Raw genomic sequence first — 22,696 nt, forward strand, 5'->3', positions numbered from 1 at the left:
GTTGACAGCAAATATGAAAGAAAAACATCAAGGATCCTTAGCAGAGCAGAAAAACCAATAAGGAATTTACTGACTCATTGTCCACAGACTGAGATGCCCTCGTGTCCTCTGGCTGACCACAGGTGACGATGATAAAAACTCAAAAGCTGTCTGCCCATGGCACACAGATCTCACTCCACAGCTAAAAGCTCTCTGCCCATGGATCTAAGGGTCTAATACCTTAAAAGCATGTCTGACTTTCAGTATACCCAGGTGTCTTGAGGTTTTAAAAACAGTGTAAGGAACTTTGTGATGATCTTGGGGCTTTATGAGCAGGCTTGGTGCAGAATTTTGAACAATTTTTATTTTGCTGAAGGAGTATACAGTGTACACTGGGGAGAATTTTTAACTCTGGCAAATTAAAATGATGTGCTTGTGACACAGTGGAAGGAGACATATGCACATTTTCAGGTTCTACTTGTATTTTGACTCTCTACTAGAACATGATTACATGCATTAATGTCTCATACAGTCTGCTTGAATATACATGGATTAGCCCCCCTGCCTGAAATAAAGTACTTCATTTAAGCGCCCGTCTCTTCAAGCCAATTTGATATATTCAAAGTATTTATTAAGCACCTAGACTTGTTTGAACTAGAAATAACACCATCTCATGCCCCTGCCAACCAGTCAAAACGTCATCACGTCATCATTTTATTACGCAAATGGTGTGAAATTAATATAATTACCATATGATTTCTTGAGTCATGGGCAGAAACATCACATCGACCTTGACCTTTGACCACCAAAATTGAATCATTCGAGTCGAAATGGTAATTTGTGAAAAATTTGAAAAAATGACATTCCTGAGATATCACATTCACAAACATAAGGCCTCCGGTCCAGTGAGGAGGCGTAAAAATGCATGGAAATCACACTTTATGCTATATTGACCACAGTGCTTGTGATTGAGTCTAAAAGCAAGTTGTTTTGTTCCTGTTCAGATGGAAAACATCAAGGTTGATCTACATTTTCATTACAAGTAGCCTGATAATCAGTAAGTGGCACTTAAACATATAGCTGTGTGTCATCTGCAAATTGAACATGTAACAAGTTGCCTTGCTGGTACATCTCACCAAAACAAATGTAGCCAATAATCACTCCTGTAATAAATCCCGCCTTCGGGAAGGTTCGAAAGTTTTTGTTGAACCTGTCATAGAGAAGATTTGATTAAACTTTCACTGGCTACGGGCCGAGTCTGGAAAAAGGAGTCTATTTTATTAGAGCCCTCGGTCCAGCCGAGAGTCCCTCATCCTGAAAGCCAGTTTGAAGAACAAGTTATCAGATTTTAGAATCAAAATCTATACGTATCATGCATTTTCTGTGTCTATGTCAACCTCTCCTTTTCATGCGTGGAATTTAGTTTTCACTCTGTCATGTGTTGTTTTGTTTGTTTTATACATCTATGAAATGGACATGCATTTGATTTTAACTTTAGCTAACGCTCAGATTACCACCACGAAGGTATACGATACTCGCCTCTTTTTCTGGCGTTTTAAAGTATATCCACCTATCCTCTAAAAGACACATGTATTTACCCATCTACCCGGTATTACATCCACCTCATCGACCACCGCTACACTGCTGATTATACTAAGTGATTGTGATAATGCAGTGTCCCTTCATGAGAGGAGATTAGTCATAATCGAATGGGGATTTGGGTTTTGTAAAGATTCAACAACAGATTTTGGTGAGCTTAGTCGAGTTTGAGATTAGTGTAAAGCTATAATAAGAATGCAATTATAATGGCACATGCTACAACATTATTGCTAAGGTATTTATTTCACTATCAGCCTCTCAACAGTTTCTTCTGAGATTTACAGGTGATGAGAAGGTGACTTACTCTCATCAAAGATATGTATCACAATGAGGGCATAGACCTACTTTGGCGGAAAAGCAACACATATTTGAATTTCAGTGTGATTGAAAATATCTATAATAATCATCCTGAAACAAATCCTTTGTTTTCTTAGTCAAAGACCAATCAATCTTTAATCTAAACCGGGAATATTTCACACTTTTCAGATTCAGCGTTAAAAAATAATGAAAGTCAGATTTACTATTCATTCAGTCAGAAAATTATATTTTTATTAATCCAACCATGTAGAGTCACAGCTTTGTGCGTTCACTTGTTGTCATCTCATGTTTTGTCTGTATGACATCAAGTCTGTATACGCTATAGCTAACTGTGTACTGTATGTAGCAAACACACTCTCAGCAGTCCATCTGTCCAGTCCAACAGCAAGGACAAAACAGCATGAGCATGAGCAGCTTGTGTGGGCTGAGAGGGAAATTCAATTTCCTATCTGGTCATGAGAGACACGTCAAAGGGAAAAGTCAGAGAGGAGCTGGGTGAGAAATCAGGGTTTGAGATGGATTCCCCCCAGAAAGGAACGTAAAAATAAATAAATAATAATTAAGTTTGACAGGAGCAGCGAGTATAAAGAAAACTAGAAGAGGAATAGAGAATGAAAGCAGAGGAGAAGTGAGGAGGGGCTGAACTGGATGGGTGGGGGGGGGGGTGGGGGGTAATGCAGAGCTGAGAGAGGGGAAGACTGAGACTGCGAAAGTGGAGATGAAATGAGCCAATAAAAATGAAAAGGTGAATAGTGACAATAAAAGAGGCAGATTGAAGGTGTGTGTGTGTGTGTGTGTGTGTGTGTGTGTGCATTTGTGCGTGAAGGTGCAAGGTTAAAAGGGTGGTGGGACCTCCTCAAAATTGTTATTTTGCTTCATCTTAAGGTGAATGGGAAATACTTGTCAGTAATAATCCAGCACAGTGTGTGAGCGTGGATGTGTGCGTGTGTCCGTGTGTGAAAGAGATGGGAAATAATGGGAAATGCTTGTCAGTGATGGCTCTGCATTAGGAGTGTCAGGTCCCCACGGATTGAAAGAAGGAACCCAAATGACAAAACCGCAGCAGGGAATTTAACCCTCTAACAGCGGGGCCAGAAAAGTAGGAGAACACAGAACAGATACCGATATACTAAAATGTGAAGGTTAAATCCTCCACCGTATGTGTTGTTATTTTCTAATTGCTCAAATAATTAGCATGCCAGCACATGAAACTTTTGTAAGAAACATGATAAGCAATTCACATAATCATGTTAGCAATATCATTGTGAGCCTGGTAGCATACTGATGTTAACATTAAGCTCAGAGCAATGCAGTACAGTCTCAAAGACAATATATATATATAATGCAAATAAATAAATAATGATAAATAATTGAATTCCTAGCAATATACTATGATATGTGACTATGATTTTCCCATATTTGCAGTTTTACAGTTGGAACAAGAATTCAAGTTTTGCCATTATTTGCTTGGCAAGACATTTTACACAAAATTGACAAGATTAGTCTGTATCTGAACTGAGTAACACCTCTATATCCTCATCAATAACAGCACCAGTGATCACTTATGCATTATGGATTATTTAAGATTATTTCATAATCCTGTCTTTATACTAGATCTGAGTTCAAGACATCCATCCAATATGGTGACGAAGATCCCTCTTAAGGTCCGATCCCGCGGGCTGGCTGCCGCACATAAAAACCGGATCAATGCACAAATAACCACGCAAAGAGAGCAGGTTTAGCATTGATGTTTTACTAGAAAAAGAAACCAAATGGAAAGACAGGAAACAAAGGAAGAAAGAAACAGTGTTAAAGCCAGAGTGTTGACAGTGTCCAGCAGTTTCCCCCGTCTACGCATGAAATCTTATGTGCAGGTTGTGGCAAAGACATAAACATCGTGTCGTGTCCAGTCTAACCGCCTGGTGTGGCGACAGCTAGATCCGTGTTCACTGCCTCTTCACAAATGTATCCACTGTAGGAACTGTTTCCCACTGTGTCTCACATGTTGGATTGCTGCAGTGACGCTGCACTCATCAGCTGGGCTGAGAGGAGGCGATTGCAAACTGTCTTATCTGATTCTTTTCAGCGATAAGAAGGTTGTCGTTTGAGATACTTGTGGTTTTATTTTATTTCATTCTTATTTTCTATTGACGATGTCGTCTGTCCGGGTGTGACTCGAATATATTTGATGTGGGACTGAATGCGTGATGAGGTACGTGTGTGAGTTAAACAAAGAAGTTGGAAGGGTTTCATTTTGTGTGTGTGATGTTAGAGGTTACGACCTTAAAGGTACGCGATGTTCAGAACAAAGAGCCAGAAGATACTTAGATGATCAGTTGGTGTCTTGAGTTCTCCATCCCATTATTTTGCAGTGTGTCAGGGCAGATAATAACGCCATTTGTCATCGCTGAGGTGCACTTTGTACAGAGAGTTCTGTTTTACGTCGGGACAGTATGAGAGATAAAAGCAGATAGGGGAGGGAAAGACGAAATAAGACAAGGAACGAGGACAATTTCAGAGATGGGAGTTAGAGTACAGACAAACTGAAAAAGAAAATGGAAGAACAGGTGAGCAGGGCAGAAAACACAATATTTCATTCACACATACAGTATCACTGTATTATGACATAATCTCTATGTAAGCATCACCACCAAGCTGTCGTACAAAAGTAAAACTGCACTGATGTCTGTTCCTAATTGATCCTCGGATATTAATGCAATTCATATTTTCCCTCTCTTCAGCGTCGACAATGAGTGACAACACATGTTGCCTTATGGTATATACCAGGTTTTAAACATGTTGTAGGACTGGTCCAAGCATGATGGATCCAAGCATGAACCCCAAAACATGCAAAACCCTGCTCACTGTGTTGGATTTCAATCTGAATCTGACGAAATGAAATGCAATACAAATGCTACACTGGCTAAATGTCAGACAGGCATCGTTTCCCTCCAGTATGGTAATCGCAGTGGCGCATCTTCTCTCTGACATCTACATGCTGTTTCAGGATCCGTTGCGTCCCACCAAAAAGAAGGTTTTGGGGTAAAAATCAAAACAACGTTAGATGATGAAAAACAGTGAAAAACCACCGGTGAAACAGACGGACAAGCTAAAATAAAATGGAGCTGACCCTGTGTATGTAACGATGTGCGTGCGTTTCTACGTGTGCGTCCGTGTGAGTGCCAGATGGACATTCAGTGTTGAGCAGGACACACAGAGACTGTGGCATATGAATATTCTCAAGTTATCAAAAGAACAGCCATGTAACAGAATGTATGCCATGGCCTCGGGCAATCTGTGATCAGATGTTTTCTATAGCTCTCTATAGACGTATAGATATATATTTATTTGTATTATATATAATATGTAGATTTATAAAAAAAAAAGATTTGATCTTAATTACAAGTAGTGGCATTTTTCTTTTATATTCATTATTGCAATGAATTGTTATCTAAGATGATTAAAAAAGACAGGTGAGTTTTCTGTTTTGCTACGCAGTTATTTACAACAGTTTTAAAAAGCAAGCTTTCTGATATGGTACCTTTCCCCCTGCCACTGGAAAAGACTGAGGATCTCAAATGACAACCAAACTGCTCGTGAGAGTCATTACCTTCAGATGAAATTGGAAATTATACCTATAGTTCAAGTCAAATGAAGCACACACAGCATAGACCAGTGGTTCTCAACCTAATTACGGCCCTTGGAATAATGGTTTACTACTCTAGTGAGCCCACTGTGGGAAACATGCAAAGAACGATGAACTTTGATTGTTTTTTTCTATTGCCCAGCTATTTGGATTAATTATTCAAGAGGACATGGAGGCAGAATAAGTTTCTACAATTCAAAAGGACATTATTCCCATTCCCTCCATCAATCATGTTTCTATAAGGTCCCAGCATTCAGGTTGAGAAGCACCTTGTCAGGTAGCCATTTGAGATTTGCCCATGTGTTGTATTTTTTCTTCTTCTTTCCATCACTGAATATACAGTTCAAACCTCGCCTTTGCCACTTGACAAAAAAAGTCATCATCACTTTGCTATTTAGCATTTCTACTGTCATGGTGATGTTGTCGATGGAGGACTTTGTTAATTACTACTGTTTATATTTTTTCTTTTACAAACCCCTGTGGATTCACACGTGTGTGGTTTTGAGGTTACTTCTGTTCTATATTGGCTGATTATCTCGCTGGTTTGGGGGGGGGGGGGGGGGTGCGAGAAATCATTCTATATGCGTAGTAAGAAAACAGTTTTCATTCAATTTGAACAGTCCATGGCAAAGTAGCAGATTTGCACAGTCCAAACGTTCAAGCTTACAGTTTTCTGGTCTTCTAAGGGTGATAATACCTGGCGCTCTTTGCCGGCAAGTTGAGATGTCGATGACCATGATGATGACCATGATGAAAACAAGGTTTTGTAGTCTTAGTAAGGCGTTGTCAAGGGATACGGCTCGTCGGCCGACGCTGTCCAACGAAGACAGGGCGGGAATACAGTTGTTTGGTTGTTATCTTCTCTTTTGTTTCACCGTCTGCTGCCATCATCGTCTTTATCACTGTCATCATCATGATCGGTTTTGTGGTCGTGTTCACAGCTCGTAGTTCATTTCATGTAAGTCTGTGCTGGCTTTCCTGCAGGTTTGTTGGTATCAGGATGGGATCCTCCCAAAGAACAATAGAATGAATGCTGCAGGCAAGTGTGATAGTCATAGTTGTCCTTTGTTTTTGTTGTTTTTTTCTCTCCACTGTTCATTCCACAGTTGTATTTCATTTATCTCTTGTAAAATAAGTCAATGGCAGCAGGAAAGTGAGATGATAATGTCAACTGTGTGTTTGTGTATTCAAGTGTAATGTGAGTATTTGTATTTGAGTATCTGTAATTATATGCATGATCTGTGTGTGTGTGTGTGTGTGTGTGTGTGTGTGTGTGTGTGTGCAATGCGTGACAATGATATGTGTGTGATTGCATGTGGGCGTGTGTGTGTGCGTCCTTGTCCAAGTCTGTATGTCTGTGTGTTGTTAAGGCACGGCAGGTGTTTTTGGTTTTCAGGGCAGTCCGGAGGAGACCACTGCAAGGCCGAGGGGTCGGAGGGAGGCGTGGCCAGCATGCACGGCTTTGGGACAGTCTGGCGTCAGGACGCGGCCATTCTCCCCCACACTTCCTGTGATGGACAGACGGGCCTTGTTCCGCATGGCTTCAGAAAAAGACAGCTACATGAGGGGAGGTAGAGGGGGAGGACGGAGACGGCAGAGTGGAGATTTAGTTTGAAACAAAAACCCATGTCAGTGGCGTAAACAACTTTGCACATTTTGTAAAAAGACATTTGGATAACACACATGCACAAAGAACGCTTGCATGCATGTACACACACCGAACACAGGAGGATGCTGACAGTCATAAAGGTCCGGGGGCAATCACACACGGTCAACCCAAAACGTTTGCATTCCAGTCTATTTTTGTTGTTGTAAGGCTCACATTATGAGAAAACTACTGCTGAAACAATTAGTCAAATAATTGGGTAAAAAAGTAAACACCTCCCTCGGCTCTGCGTGGTCCAAGACAGTGTTGTTTATTGAATGGCATTAAGGAAAGTGTGCAAAACGAAAGCACATCAGCCTTGAACCGAGGCTTAACAGAAGACAACAAAAAAAGCTATAAAATGGAAAAAACACTCAAAATTACTGCACAGGATTATCCAAGTGTCTTGTATCCATTTGTGGGCTCATGGAAATCCACAACACAACTATTTTCACTAAACTTAGCTAAAAATAGCATTTCCTGGGGAAGGAATTTGTTGTGCAAACATGCGGGGACGATCCCAAAATGCTTTGTTAAACCTGTTGTCTCCTTAATGCCATTTGATAGAAAACCTTTTTCTAGGACCATAGAGAGCCTGGGGAGGTGAGTACAATATACACATCATTATATTGTTTTTGGGTGAACTGTTCCTTCAAGTTCTGGACAGAATTCACCACCAAAGTCTCAGATATTCTTGGTGCACTTATTCATTGTACATCGGTGTTAATTAGCCTACATTTTCCTCCCTGTTCAAACAAACTGAACCACAGACAGAAATGCTTGCGACTTCATGTGTGAATGCACCCCGAACTAAGCGTTCACAGTGCTACAGTGTCAGATTTACTAAAGTACAAGTAAATGTAAGAGCAGGCAACAGTCCACAAACATGTACACAGTAGATGAGAGGATTTGGGTTGTAGACATCTGCATTTCATAGGTGACCATGCATTTCTGGGTTTCAGTGATCTGAAAAATTCAGGTGAGATTTTGAAAGGATTTGGAAGGTGAGGAATTTGGAAAGACAAAGGGGAAAAGAGGAAGGAGTGATTTATCTTTAAAGGTTTCAGATTTATAGAGAGGGAGTGACTGACTATACTGCTCAGAGTAGGGCAACACTTCACACAAACGGGCTGCTCTGTGATCTCCGTCGTATCTCTGACAGCCAAAAAGATTTACTCTACGATCGACAGTGCATTTTTGTGAGAACGTGTATGAATGCATGGTTCAGTTTCGTCTTGGATGTCTGAAACAGCAATTTGAGATTCTGCATATAAACAAATGACCTTTATACAGTATAAGTCTTGTGAAAGTCACTTTTTGGACATATGAATAAGAGGACAATAGATGTACTATTTTTCATCCATAGAACAGGAAATTAAATCTTTATGGTATAAGTTATACTTTTTTTGAACTTGACATACTTGTGAACCGATAAGAGCCAATATTTAAAGTACCACATTTATCGGTCTTTATTTTTGCGTCCTGCTCAAGGTGGTCACCTTATAATGCCTCCGAGCTGTTTGCTATGCAGATCGTCAAACTGAGGTCCAGTGTTTCCCTTCACTTTGGTTAATTGCCCTTTTACATCAATAACCATGCATCACGGTTTTACAACTGTATCACTAAGTAGCCCTTCTATATGAAGTGTTTGCTTCGTAAATGATTCCTCTCCTTTATTCCTAAGTAACTGGCTGTTGGAAGTTTTCAGGGCTGAAATAAGTCATAGGGCGTGTTTGGACTATCTGTGACAAGGATGCACAACTCCAGTTTATTAAACACTGCTGACTGGCAGTGTTAAAATAAAATGCTTGATCGAACAGATGATCAAAATCAAACTACTGCTACCAGTTTGATTTGTTGCTCGAAGTCAAGATTAGTATATAGTTCTCCCCAGAAGGGACTGAGTAATAATGATTAAGAATTAGAATTTAAACTACTTAATACCACTCAATCAGCTGATGGCTGCAGGTTGACCGTTATCTATGAATAACAATAAAAAGCAATTAAAAACAGCTGCTGAGTAAAACAAAAACCATCCTGCTATTTCATTTGGTCCCTTAATAACTGAAACGTCATCGATTGTACATGTTCCCTAAATTGACAAGATTAAATCAGTATTTCAAGGGAATGTTTTAAACTTTTCTCAACCTGTCAACCTGTAGTCTCACCCTAAATTGGTTTGAATTCAGCATGAACTGGCTCCTCAAGGTATTTTATGCATGCTCATGCCCATTTATGTCCTTCTTACTGCCACTAGTCTGGTTATTAAAATTATATCCATCACATTATGGCTGAAAAAGTTTCATTCAGACCTAAATTAGTGGTAATTGGTTTCCACACGTTAATTTGTAGCTAGAAGCATTCTCAGATTTTAATGAGAAACACCACATTTGTCGGGGTAGTGAACTACCGATGTAGACTCTTTCTACAAGCTTAAAATGGTTTAGCAAAAAATGAAATTGATTTATTAGAGATCTTAACATACGGGTTATTAGTATTAATACACATGCAATTATTATACTGTCAAAAATCCTAATCATAACTTACTGTCAAGACTTGCTGCTTTTATTTGACTTATGCAAGACTATATTTGGATATTTGACAAGCGATAATTATTTGAGAAAGTAAGAGCAATCAATAAAAAAATGAATTGTTAGTTGAAGCCCTCTAAAGGATAGAAAAATGTATTAATACAGGACTGAGAACGGAGTTGTGCATCCCTGCTCCACCATTAGTTTGTTTACTATTAAACTTAACTAAAGTTACAATGCAGGTGCCTAGGTTGAGTCATGAGCCAAGAGCATCACCATCAATGTCATCATCATCATCATCATCATCATCATCATCATCTGCAGCCAAAGACGATGGAACCAAATCTGTAGTCACACAAATCGAACCCCAATCCAGCCGGGGGTTGAAATGCCAAAGAATGAAAAAATTAACAAGAAAGAAAAGGAAAGCAGCCAAAATAAGCTTCCATGAAACATAAAGTACTACATTGGTTCCACAATGCTTGGCCACATCCTCATCACCATATGAAGAACAACATGGTTGCGTGGGGCTGCTGCATCAGCCTCTACATCGACAATACAATAATCTACAGCACCACCACGATGATCAACACCACCATTACCCCACCTATATGGGAGCCTCTAAATCCTACCCCTATATCTTGACCCCCTCGGAGCCGTACACGTTGTACCCCTCCCTATAAGTGGCTAGATTCTGGGTGCTGGGGGAGGGGCTGGGGCAGTGGGGGGGGCTAAGGTCCACCTTCATGCGCTTGGCTTCGGCCCGTGACTTGTAGCAGAACTCGACCAGGGCCACCAGCATGGCCAGGCCCAGACCGCCCACAAGGATGTAGAAGACCCCCGCCACGTTGGACAGGCTCAGAGCCTGGGACGACTTGTCCTGGAGGGAGAGGTAGTGGGGCGAGGTTTTGGGGGTAGAGTCGAGGTGAAGGAGGCAGCAGGGTCGATAGGATGGAGAAAAGATTGGGAAGAAAGGTGAAAATGGAAACAAAAAAAGGGAGGGAAGCAGCAGAGTAGGATGATGGTGGAATATGAAGTTTAGGTGAGTGTGAGAAAGGCAATGTGTGAGCCGGAAAGCAGACGGGATAAGAGGTGGAGGGAGAATAACGGCAGGAAGTAAGCAGGAGAGGGAAGTGAATGAGGAGTAGGGGAAGAGAGTATGGGAAAGAGGTGGGAAAAAAACCAGAGACAATAGGTACAGTGGGTTAGACCCAGAAATGGAGATTGTCAGAGAAAAAAACAAATTGACATTCAGTGTTATACTGTTGCGAATGTAGTATTATATGCTTCTGAAATTACATTTGTTATCACTTAATTATAAATTATAATACAATTTCTACAAGTACAATTAATACTACTACCACCACGACAGCTAGGACAAACTACACATCTGTAACAGTCAATACAACTACAGGACATCGCTACAACTCTAACAGTAACATGTTCAGTTCAATCAACATCTAATAAAGATAAAACAAATAGCAGAGTTTAATCTGAGCGGTGATGATTTTCACTGAAGTTTTAAAAGAAAGCCTCCAGTAGTCTAAACAACAGTGGAGCTGCTTCTATATGCTCTTAACTTCTTCTTTGCAATAAAACAGTAACAGATATTTAACAGGGAGATAGGGTATACACTAACGGCTAGTGTACTTTAACAGCACTTTAATAGTAAATACTAATACAAAATATGGCAACACTTTATCTCACAGGTCCATCATTTCTACTCACTTTGTAGGAAACTTCCAGAAAAGATCATTTGGTTCTAAATCTTTATACATTTTATTCAAATTAATTAAGTTAGTATAAACAGTTGATTCCTGAGGAGATAACTGCTCCACTTGTTATGAATAATTCAGTATTCATTCACGTTTAAAAACTATAATCACCACATACAGTGTGTTACATCGATAATAAAATAACACTCGTCTGTTGACAGAATTCACACCAAAGGTCAGCTGACCTGCTGTGCACTGAAGTCATACTGGTAAATCATTTGCATTAGCCTAAATCTGTATTTGCAATTTGAACATTGCTCCAATCATTCGAGCTATAATTAGCACCAAACAACCGAGTTCTTCCACAAAACTACAGAAGATTTTATTAAAAAAACATGGACCTGTAAAATGAAGCGTTACCACGTGTTACTCCAAGTAATGGAAATGAATATCCTCATCCAAACATGAAGGCAAAAGCCAATAATTAATTAATTATTAATACTAAAACTAAAGAAACTGGAGTTTAAGGCTTATGGGATAATAACAAAAACATGAAAGTGAAAATTGTCTGATGATAATTGACATTGTATTTCTAACGCTAACTGTAATGAAGATGAGATTGCCACAGATTGCTACAGAAACTGAACAAGACTTTGAGTAAACCTCATGCATATTTAGGTAAATGTGGTCCAGCAATGTTGTAGGAAAGCACTAAATGGACAGTTTAGTCTACTGTGGAGCTCAAGATATGATGCAGGCTAACTGAGAATAGTGACTAGTGCTAAAACAGTAGTTGCAGTAATCTGGAGCGTATTCTGGATGAGAGTTTCAGGCTAGCGTTCTGAAGGACGCAGCAGAGTGAGACTGACCTTACTTCCAGAGTCCTTGGGTCCACACTCTCCCTTGTCATACCACCATTTGTTTTTCAGTTTGTCTAAGACGCCTGCTTCGCTCAGTTTCAATACTGCAAGGTTTACCGGGGTTCTTCGCGTGTAAAAATAACATAAATAACATCATAGGTCATGTTATTTTATGTTATTAGGGTATTTCACATTTGCATAGCACAGCTCAGTTACATTAAAAAAGTACTTTTTATTCACATCGAGGGACCTAGGATGGATCCCACTGAGTACATGTGTGTACGCTCGTTGAGGAGGGGCTGGGGGGAGCGAGGAGCTAAGGCGAGCTACAGACATATGAGTGGGACCCACCTTTGTCACTTCAGGTAACGCACCCATGCTGCCCCAGCTGATCCTGCATTAAGTCAGAGGCAAGTACTGTTAAGACAGGATTATTGGCGTCGGGCTAGCGCTGTGCTACAACTGGGAGAGAGCTTTGAACAGCTAGCTTAAGATTACAGAAACTTTGTAGACTTTCCTTTCCTCTTACTTTCTTTGTTGCACTTTGCTTCCAAATATCTTCACTGCTTTCTGACTCCAATATTTTGCTCTCAATTTCAATTTAGGGGTTTGCTTAATTTCTAACAAGATGCGTTTCTAAAATGCTTCTGTAATTGTATTGAAAACGCAAAAGGTAAGATTTGAACAAGTAAAAGAGTCCAATTATATTTCTAAGATATGCAGGAGATAACAAGGAATATTTCAGGACCTAAAACTAACAAAAGAGTAGTATAAATATTTGAATCTATAATACAGTAGAGAAAACTGAACTGAAAAAAAAGACTGTATATAGAATTGTGGTAATCTAACAAACGAACATGAGATGAAACGTCATCCTTTAATTGCATTCTGCTGCTATCAATTATTCATCCTCCCCTCCGACTCCTATCAACCTGATCCCAAGGCAGCTACGCTCGGTCTTGTTTTTCCATGAAGCATTTTAAAACCAGCTCCATCTGCCACGTACCCGAGTGATACGGCTCAGTTTGGTGTCTCTCTGTCTTTCTTGCAATTTGACTCTCACTCAAGTCTCTCCTTCTTTTCTCACCTCTCCCCAGAGCTGCCAATAGAGGGCGAATATTCCTGTCCTGACAGTAATTGCTCTCATTATCTTTCCACCTTCACACTCTGTCCTTTCAGGGCATTACCAGAGCGGCTCCAAACATATTTGAGAATGGTTATTATAATGATGTGTGCTTGATTGAAGGGGACATATTTCCCTGCATGATATTCAAAATGAACTTCTCTTCCCCTCATGATTCAACGTGAACTAATATAATCTTATATAATCACCTTTTAAAAAAAGAACATTGGTTCTCTTTTGGGTCAGCCAGATTATTGTTTTTTGAGGGATTTCCTTTTTCTGTGTCTCAACAAGCTCAAGTGTCGTACCTTTGTCACTGGGTCTGAAACTTTTATACGTAAAGGCACACACCACTGACAGCAGATACAACATTGTGCTTATTTGTTTTAAGTTGCAGGGAGATTGTAAGCCCTCACGTTTGCCCTCCCTCTTTGCTGCTCAACTCCTGGCCAGGGCAGATGCATGCATTACACTTCTGGGACGGGGGCCATCGCGGGCTGCCTAGCCGGTGAGCGGCCCCAGTCCCCCTAGTGGTGGGGGTGGTCAGACAGAGAGGGCTAACCTTGGAATCCCCTCCCCCGCTGCCACATTCTCCTTTGTCATACCACCACTTGTTTTTCAATTTGTCCAACAGGCCCTGCTCGTTGAGCTTTAGCACGGCCAGGTTGACCGCATTTCTTTAAGTAAAAAAGGAAGGGACAAATAAGATAGTTTGGTCAGAGCAGAGGATGGAGGGACAGACAGACAAGATGGACGTGGACCACAGCCAGGAGGAAGAAGGGGAGGGAGACGAGGAGAAGAGGGAGCAGGGGTGGGAGAAATCAGAGGGATTAAAAGGGACAAAGGTGGGTTAGTGGGGAAGGATGCACCCCAGACAACACTCTCTCTCTTGCTCTTTCTTTCTACTTGGGATACTTTATGAACATGTTTTGTTTTGCTGGATCTTGCACGGGGCTGCACTTATGCTGGATGCTCCACAGTGACTGTAAGATTGCCAGTATTACATTAAGTGTGTTAACCAGGTCTCTGCAGCTTGCCCTCGTTCCCCCCTGATGCTCTCCTACCTCCCTGCTACTGTGTGTGTGTGTGTGTCTCCAGTTTCCTGCAGCCCCCCTGAAGGGATTGACCTCCAAACAAACTTCAGGGACTAAATATCACGCATTCATGCGACGCGTTCTCATTTCTATTCAGCGAACCTATGTTTATAAGGAGAAGCCGTCCTTCCTGCTTAACAACTTGTTATTTTTTTAGTATATTATCAAAGTCAACTTGCAGATGGATAAAAAAAAAAATTACAACATGGATTACATATCTTGAGACTCTTTCGGCTGCAAAAGCAGCACCCTTAATAACACGGATTTATGAGATATAGAGAACCAGCAGGTTTAATTTGCCACAGTTCTCACCAGTTCACCGTTCCTGCAAATCTCTATTGCTTGCCTCGATAAGTGGATGGCTCCCTTACTGTGATGTCCAAAAGAGTGTCACGAGACATGGCTGCAGGGGTCTGAATGATTTTGTCAAAATATTCCCTGTATGCCCTTTACAAATTAATTTTCCCTATCTCTCCAGCTTTGGTACCTTTCTGCTTTTTTTTTTGCAGCTACCTGTAAAATAATTTCCCGTCGGCCGTATTCTCCTGCTACCACCCCCTGCTGTCTGCTCTTTCTGTCCGTGAGATACCGTAATCAGCCAGGAAGGAATCTCGACAAAAAGGTCACTGCAGCCGCTGTTTGCTTGTTTGTGAGTCTGCCCCTGTGTGCATTCATATCTGGAAGTCCTATCTCGTCTCAGGGCGCGTCAGTCGACTGCAGCTATGAGCTGAATTTTGACTAAATGGTTGTCAGTTGAGGACAAATTAAATGTAAGAATAAAAACACAGGCTCTCTGTAGGTTTACCTTAAGGCAGTCAAGAGATTCAGAGAGAGACAGTGTTCTCCGGAGCGATCTAATCTACCAACCATGACTAATCTCATCAATGCAACAGGTATGGATGAAAACAGTTCAAACATATCGTCATGGTAATAACAGTCACAGATCAATAATCAGATCAAAAGCAGCAAATACTTCAGAAAGCATACATTCCCAACATCCATTTTAAATCGCCATGATAGTCATTCTCCTCATCAACACCATCCAATCAAACTAGCGCTGTGATTAGTGCACCGGGAGGAGAGGCGGGCTCGCCCAAAGTGCGCACTTTTCCCGCCACATGTGTGCACCTGGTAGATCAGGTTTCCACTGATCGAGAGAAGCCAGAGACAACCGTGGATAGTCCCAGAAATGCGTTCAGGGGGGCTTAAAAAAAGGGACCTATCCACTCGCTGTCTGTCACTTTTCCCTCATAAACGGAAAAAAACCTTTGTGTAAATAATAAGGGCTACACTACAGTGACTGGGGTTTTTTGTGGGACTTTGTTTGCGCCGCACACAGGGGGAAGTTACAGGACAGGATGTGGGGCTGACGTGCTGTTTGTGTTTTGCCTTCCATAAGGCAACATTTGAAATGCTGACAGAGAGAGATGGAGGAAGAGAGAGAGCAAGCGGTCCGGCGTTGCTGAATTTAGTCAATTATTTTTCCCTCAGCAGTCACTGCTAACATTGTGAAGACAAAGTCTCGCTGTACTGCTGTCACGCAGTCACCTGGAAAAATGAATTATTTGCATTGATAGAATAGCTCAGTGAAACCTACTGGGACTGTTACTGTAGGCTCACGTTAACACGCCAGATAAACAAGTGTCTGCTGAGTGAAAATCCAAACGAAAGGACCGACTTCAGGACTCAACTCAGTCACGTTCTCGTTATTTCCTCCAGCTTATTCTCTCTTCATTTAGGTTTACAGACACTAAATAGACTACTGCATAGTCCTTGATCTGGGTTTAATTTAGTGCTGTCCAATTACCATTATATACCAATATATATTTTCTTAATTGTGGGATCCTCTATTATGTCTATTTTCTAGTCCCCCCGTTGGCCGGGCCCCTCTGCTTCCTGTTTCTCACTTTTCTATCTCCTGGCCGCTATAAATTCCCCCTCGTGGCTCTGGATGTAGCAGTCTGAGGTCCTGCCCCTCCTTGCGGTTATTTTCAGTGAATAATAATCTCCTATAATCATCATCATAATCATCATCATCATCATCATCATTAAGACTACTATCTGAGCTGAGGATGAAAGGAACGAGAAGTGACGAGAGACAAATGGACAAAGTTACCTGTAAGGTGGCCCTGTGGAGGAACAGAGAGGTTAAGGACAGAAATAAGGGATGGCAGCACAGCGGGACGGATGGACGACAGTTACAGAGGACAAAGGAATGGAGCTAACAGGCCCTGAATGGACAGAGGTGGCAGGAAAGTTTGAGGAAAAGCACGGACTGAAAAAAAAATGTTTTTAAAAGAAGATGCCAGAATGAGAAAGCTGAAGAAATAAGGAATTAGGCAAACTAGAGGTGATGAAACATAGAATCTGCACATTCAACATAATCACCTAAGTCGCTGCTGCTGGGTGAAAACCTCAAACTGCTTTTTTGCTTTTGGACTTTTTTTAATATAATAAATACATAAACTGGACTGCGTCATTATCTTTAGTGAATTTAGCACGTGAGAAAGAATCAAAGGTCAAGTGAAACCCAATTCTAAATTTCTTTGCGGATGATTTTCACCTGACAGCAGTGACGGCAGGTTAATAGGTGTAGTATAAAAGGCACAGCAGGGTAGGTGGAATATCGCAGCAATAGGACAGTATGGACTTTGTTACTGTCTTCTATTGTTACACTATTCCACCCACCTTAACTGTGAGCCTTTCGGTGTGGCAATCCCATATCCTTTGGAGTCCAGGTTCCCCCCGACTTTCATGGTGTCACAAGGCTTGCGCTGCTCCGTGTATTCATTCATGGTGGACTCCAGGAGGAAGGCGTACTTCCCCTTGGACTTGCGGACCCGGGCCACGCCCTCCGCCGTGGTTTTGGTGAAGACAGTCGGCTCGGCAGACTTCATGTATGACCACATCTTCTCGTATACGGCTATTTTGGATCTCTGAGGTGGAGGAAGGGGAAGAGGGAGGGAGCAGATGTCAATTAGGAATAAATGGGGAATCGTTTTGTTAACATGGGAAGCCAGATTTTGCCACAGATGACGGTTTTCATGGTCCAGTGAGGAGAAGACTGCCAAGGTAGCCTGCCAAAGGCAGTATTGACACTGCTATCTGCTGCTATCTTGGGAGGCAGGATGACAACGTGAGAGTCGGTACAGTTTGGCCCTTGGAAAATGTGATGTTGGGATGAAATATTGAACAGAATTGAGATTTGAGTTGTCTCATATCTTTTACAAACAAAATGTGCTAATGGAATAGTTCTGGCTCAATAGCATAAATAACACTGCTGGTCTGAATGAGTATAATAAAGAGGATCATTAAATAACAAATGGAATAGGATGAGAAATTCAATGTGTGAGAGGGCTGCTAAAATGATGCCTCTCACATTCAATTACAACAATTTGGCTGCAATGTATTTTGTTTACACAGAATTGCCATAAATAGACTCCATCAAAAACATCAGTGAAACACACGATAGCTCACTGAAGATTGAACTTTCTGTGAAAAATGGTAAAAACGCAAGCGATATTGCTATACATGTATTCCATCCAATCCCATGAAAAGATACTTTCATTCAGCTTATTCCTCTGTGGCAGAGCTCCATGTCGCTGGTTGGTCGGTTGTCTCTGATATTTTTACAGCTTTAGGTGAGTGTCACCAATCTCTCAAACACAAAACAAGCCAGCACACACACACACACACACACACACACACACACACACACACACACACACACACACACACACACACACACACTTGTGATACGTGACTCACACAAGAGGAGATTTGACCGCACACACAAACAACATGACTCACGAGATTCCTTTTCACAGGGCTACTGTAGTTTATATTGAGTCAATCCTACATACACTGCCCAGCAGTAAATGCTTAATAGCCAAATGTGTATCAATCTGCCACAGAAAATAGTCCCCAACAAATGAACTATTTACTCCTAATTAAATGCTAAAAACTGCAGTGCCCTGCTGTTCAATTACATTATTTAGCCATTTAAAAACAGGGATTGGATCTTAACTATTCAATCCAATGGCCTGCTTTAAAGGCTTTGTGTCTTTAACAAGGATGAATGGGCTTGAATCTGAGAGCGTGCACGGGGGAAACAAACAACAGCTTTGTTGGTTTCTCAAAAGATTCGTTGACGCTAAGAAAAACAGGGAGCAACGGCAGCCTTATCCACGTCTACTCCTGTGTGTCCGTTCACACGGATGCGATCGTTCAGGTCAACGTGCCGTGCTCACTGAGACAAACGGGTTGAGTCCGAGGGGTGAAAACAGTTTTACTCATTACGTTTACACTCTGACATCCAATGTTGTTTATGGATTAGGCACAAGTGCCTTTCCCAGTAGAAACAACAGCACGGTTGCCGAGACTGAACCCAAAGAGCGTTATTATTTATATACTTTCCCTGCACATTTACTGCTCCAGTTTCTTATGATGTGGAGCAAACGACTGAGGCTGATTTCCACTGATGGAGCGCCCTGTCTTCCATCCTCCGCTTTGATCCTCTGGCACATAATGACATTTAAAACCACATTTAAAATGTAACACTGCGTCTCCCTCGACGGGTCAAGAATCACTCTTAACTTAAATGAGTTTACGACTTGAATATGTATGGGAGGCATGCAGGGCCATCAGCGTACGGATGCGTGAATGTTGACATGACTTCGAGTGATCGGCTAGAAAGGAGCTATAGAAATGCAAGTCCATTTATCAAGTCCAATTGCGGCATACTGATCTGGTTGCACCATTGTGAATTCAGTCAGAGGACATTTGTCTGGAATGATATTGCGTTATATTGTGTATCATGCATACATGTGTGTGTGTGTGTGCACTTCTGTGCACCAGTCTATACGTGCACGTGTGAATTTATGCGTTCTCATGTTCACTCAAGAGTGAAAATAACAAGCAGAGGAGTCAAACTGTCATCCTCCACAAGTTTCCCGCTCCTTTCTTCTCCTTTTCTCCTGGTGATTAAGTGTTATTCTGTCGCTCTCCAAGCGACAAGCCACGGCCTCAGCCACCGAAACCGGAGCCCGGGGGGACGAGTGCGTGTGTTACCGGTGCGTGACGGACACCTATCCCATAATAATGTCACTCGTATCTATGAGTAGCAGCAGGCCCCTCTTCTCTCCCTTCTACCCTTTCTCACACTAACAATCGTAGATTGAATAAAAAAAAAAAAATCCTCATTTCATCCCTTTTTTCACCTCCGGCCCCTCTATCATCCTCATTCTCCTCAAGTTTGATCCATCCATCCATTTTTAACTTGTTTTTCTATCCCCCTGTTTTCAACGCAGTAAAATGTGTGTGTGTGTGTGTGTGTGTGTGTGTGTGTGCGTGCTCAGCGGAGGGAATGAGCCTGCGAGAGGGACAGACAGTGATGATGATGACTGTGCACGTACAAAGCGGCGTCTGGCCTTGGAGGGATGGATGTGTGACAATGCGGTGTGACTCTTTCCAGATTCTTTAACAATGAGTGAGGCTGAAGGAGGAAATGGATGCTGCAAGTCACCTTCAGGCATCTATGGAGAACACTTTCAAATATACATTTAACACACACGCAATCTGCTCTGCGGGAGAAACGCACGGCACACACACACACACACACACATACATACGTGGCTAGATATGCATACGTGCACACCGAAAATATCCACGCGCAGAGATAATTAATGGCGGTGGCGAATCCCCCCTCAGCTGTGCGATAGTAAATTGCTTTTTCACCCTCCACAGATTTCAGTCCGCTCGTTATGTTGATGATGCCAGAGCCGCTCACAGAAGCACAAACTGTCTGCTACACCCCCCCCCCCCCCCCCTCCTCCGCAACGTACAATACACACACCAGTGCACACATCTTTACAAAGCATAACTGTAAATTGGTATATACTGTACACGCACACACGTTGCATGAGCAGACAAACGATATCTGAATAGTCCTGCAGAGCGTGACTACGTGACGGTTTGTTTTTGGACGTGGTGTGACTCTGGTGTTTTGCCCATGTCGGCAGAAAAAAAATGCTGTCTTCATTAGCATTGTGTGTATATGTGCATCTATGTGTTTATGAGTACTTATGTAATTGCATTCATGGGTGTATAGGTCAATAGGTGAAGCCACTACAGGTCTCCCCTCTGGGCCACTACAGTCCACTCTGCTATAATGACACCACAACCTCACTGCAATATATTCAACCAGATGAGCCAAACAGTTAAAGCCAGGCATTTCAGTGTACAAAATTAAAGACTTTTGATTGAAGATCATGAGAAAGTCACCTATTCATTCCTCTCCTCCCACCTGGACTATTGTAAATGGGTTTACACCGTCATTAGTCACCTGTCCTTGTCCCACCTACAGTCAGAGCACATTTCTGCTGCTTGGCTGTTGTCTGGCTTCAAGAAATTAAATACCTCCCTCACATTTGCTTCTTCATACCGACTGCCAATTTATTTCAGAAGTGACTTCAGGATTGTGTTGTTGTGTTTTTTTTAAAGCTGTGATCTTATAGAATCAAACCTCCTGTACTGCCACAGGCCATTTCCCCCTCACACCCTGTTTCTTTCCCTTTTCTATACTGTTCCACAAGTGAGCATTAATGCAATGACGGATTGAGTGGAAGTGATGAATGCTGCAAAACAGGAGAATGGCGTTTCCCACCTCCTGGGGACATCACATTTATAAAACGGCCATTTAGAAGGAAATAAAGACTACAAGTAATATGAAAATTGACATCCATGTCTTTAAAGCGCCCTGTGGAGTTTTCTTAAATCAACACAATGAAATGTTTACATTCTCACCAAAACACATTGAATCTGTGACTAGCAAACATGTTGAACGCATTTCATTCCTAATGAAACATTTGCAGAAGCAAAATATTAAAAACCTGCATGTTTGCACTGTCAATATGTGTAACAGTGAAAATCAACTGTTATAAATGTAGGTTTATGCGTTATATGCGTCCACTAGATGCAGACCAAAGGAGGATTAGCTCATAAATACATTTCTCCACTGCATTTCTATTGTGCTAACACTCTGCTGGCTACCTTTAAACTTTTCCTTGCATAGAATGGAGAAGTACTTGAGATAAATTTAAGTGCATTTTTCTGTAAATCATCAAAACCTTAAGATTTTGATAGAATTTAAAATGAACTTCTGCATGTGTGCACATAGATGTGCAACACTGGTTCAGTTTTTAATCTCCACAGTGAAACCAGCAGGTCATCTGAGGCTTTCTGGCTTTTCAGCTCAGTAGCAAATTAACTTGACTTAGCATAAAAGCTTGACATCTCGGAAGGATTGAAGTAAGCAGAGTGTGTGGAATCCTTACCCTGAAGAACTCCTTAGTAGAGCCCGAGTCCAGCGTCCCGTACGCTATCTCTGTCTGCTTGGCCAAGTCCTCTGCACTCTCTATGGGTGAGACCATCCTCTCCACGGTGAGGAACGCAGCCAGGTTGGCGGTGTACGAGGAGATGATGATGAGGGTGAAGAACCACCACACGCCTCCGACAATACGTCCAGACAGAGACCTGGAGAGAGGACAGACAGAGGCGAAGTAGGGGGGAAAAGGGAAGTGAGAGGTGGTAAGATGCAGACATTAAGAAGGAAGATATTTGAGAAAAGCAGGGGAGATAGCAAGGTGAGTAGACAGTGGATGGGGAAAGATAATGGTGAAGGTTAAAGGGATGGAAAGAACATAAAAGACAGAGGAGGATATTTAATGTTAGCACCAGAGTCAGAGATATGCAACACAACACCTTGTAGTTCTACAAAGCATTTTTGGACAACACTGTGTGCATGACTGTGAAAATGACAACACTGCCAAACGTAATTGTCTTTCAAGCCTCGAACCAATTCAGCACCAACAATAACAAAGGCTACATGAAACAGATTATAATCTGGGCACTCCTCCATCCCTCTCATCCCCTTTTTCTCTATTCTCTTCCTCCATGTTTACTCTCTTTATCTAGCAATTGTGAACTGAAGCATCAAAGTAAGTGGCAATTCATTTTGTTTGCACTAACATGTTTTCACTGAGTAAAGGGGGGAGGAGAGCAAGCGAGAGTGTGCACACAAGAGAAAAGGAGAGAGAGAGAGAGAGAGAGAGAGAGAGAGAGAGGTGGGAGAGGATAGCAACATGTTAAGTTTTCTTTTAAGAGCTGCAGTCAATAAAAGACCTTGA

General features: G+C 41.7%; 1 protein-coding gene across 4 annotated transcripts in view; it reads right to left on the bottom strand.

Annotated features, from left to right (window-relative positions):
• Positions 1 to 3,439: 3,439 nt before the first annotated feature.
• Positions 3,440 to 22,696, bottom strand: part of gria4a (glutamate receptor, ionotropic, AMPA 4a) — a 91,895-nt gene continuing 72,638 nt past the window's right edge. The window contains exons 14-18 of one of the 4 annotated variants that reach the window (XM_084018618.1): positions 21,845 to 22,043; positions 17,199 to 17,446; positions 12,303 to 12,417; positions 10,461 to 10,598; positions 3,440 to 7,099 (exon numbers count right to left, since the gene is read on the bottom strand). In XM_084018618.1, the coding sequence (XP_083874744.1) occupies positions 6,935 to 7,099; positions 10,461 to 10,598; positions 12,303 to 12,417; positions 17,199 to 17,446; positions 21,845 to 22,043 (865 nt within the window). In that variant the 3' untranslated portion in view covers positions 3,440 to 6,934. Of the gene's footprint in view, positions 7,100 to 10,350; positions 10,599 to 12,302; positions 12,418 to 13,978; positions 14,094 to 17,198; positions 17,447 to 21,844; positions 22,044 to 22,696 lie in introns of all 4 variants that reach the window. The other 3 variants (XM_084018617.1, XM_084018620.1, XM_084018619.1) reach the window with 3 other exon arrangements.

The sequence above is a fragment of the Eutrigla gurnardus genome, assembly GCF_963514095.1.
Source record: "Eutrigla gurnardus genome assembly, chromosome: 10".
NCBI classification, from domain to species: Eukaryota; Metazoa; Chordata; class Actinopteri; order Perciformes; family Triglidae; genus Eutrigla; species Eutrigla gurnardus.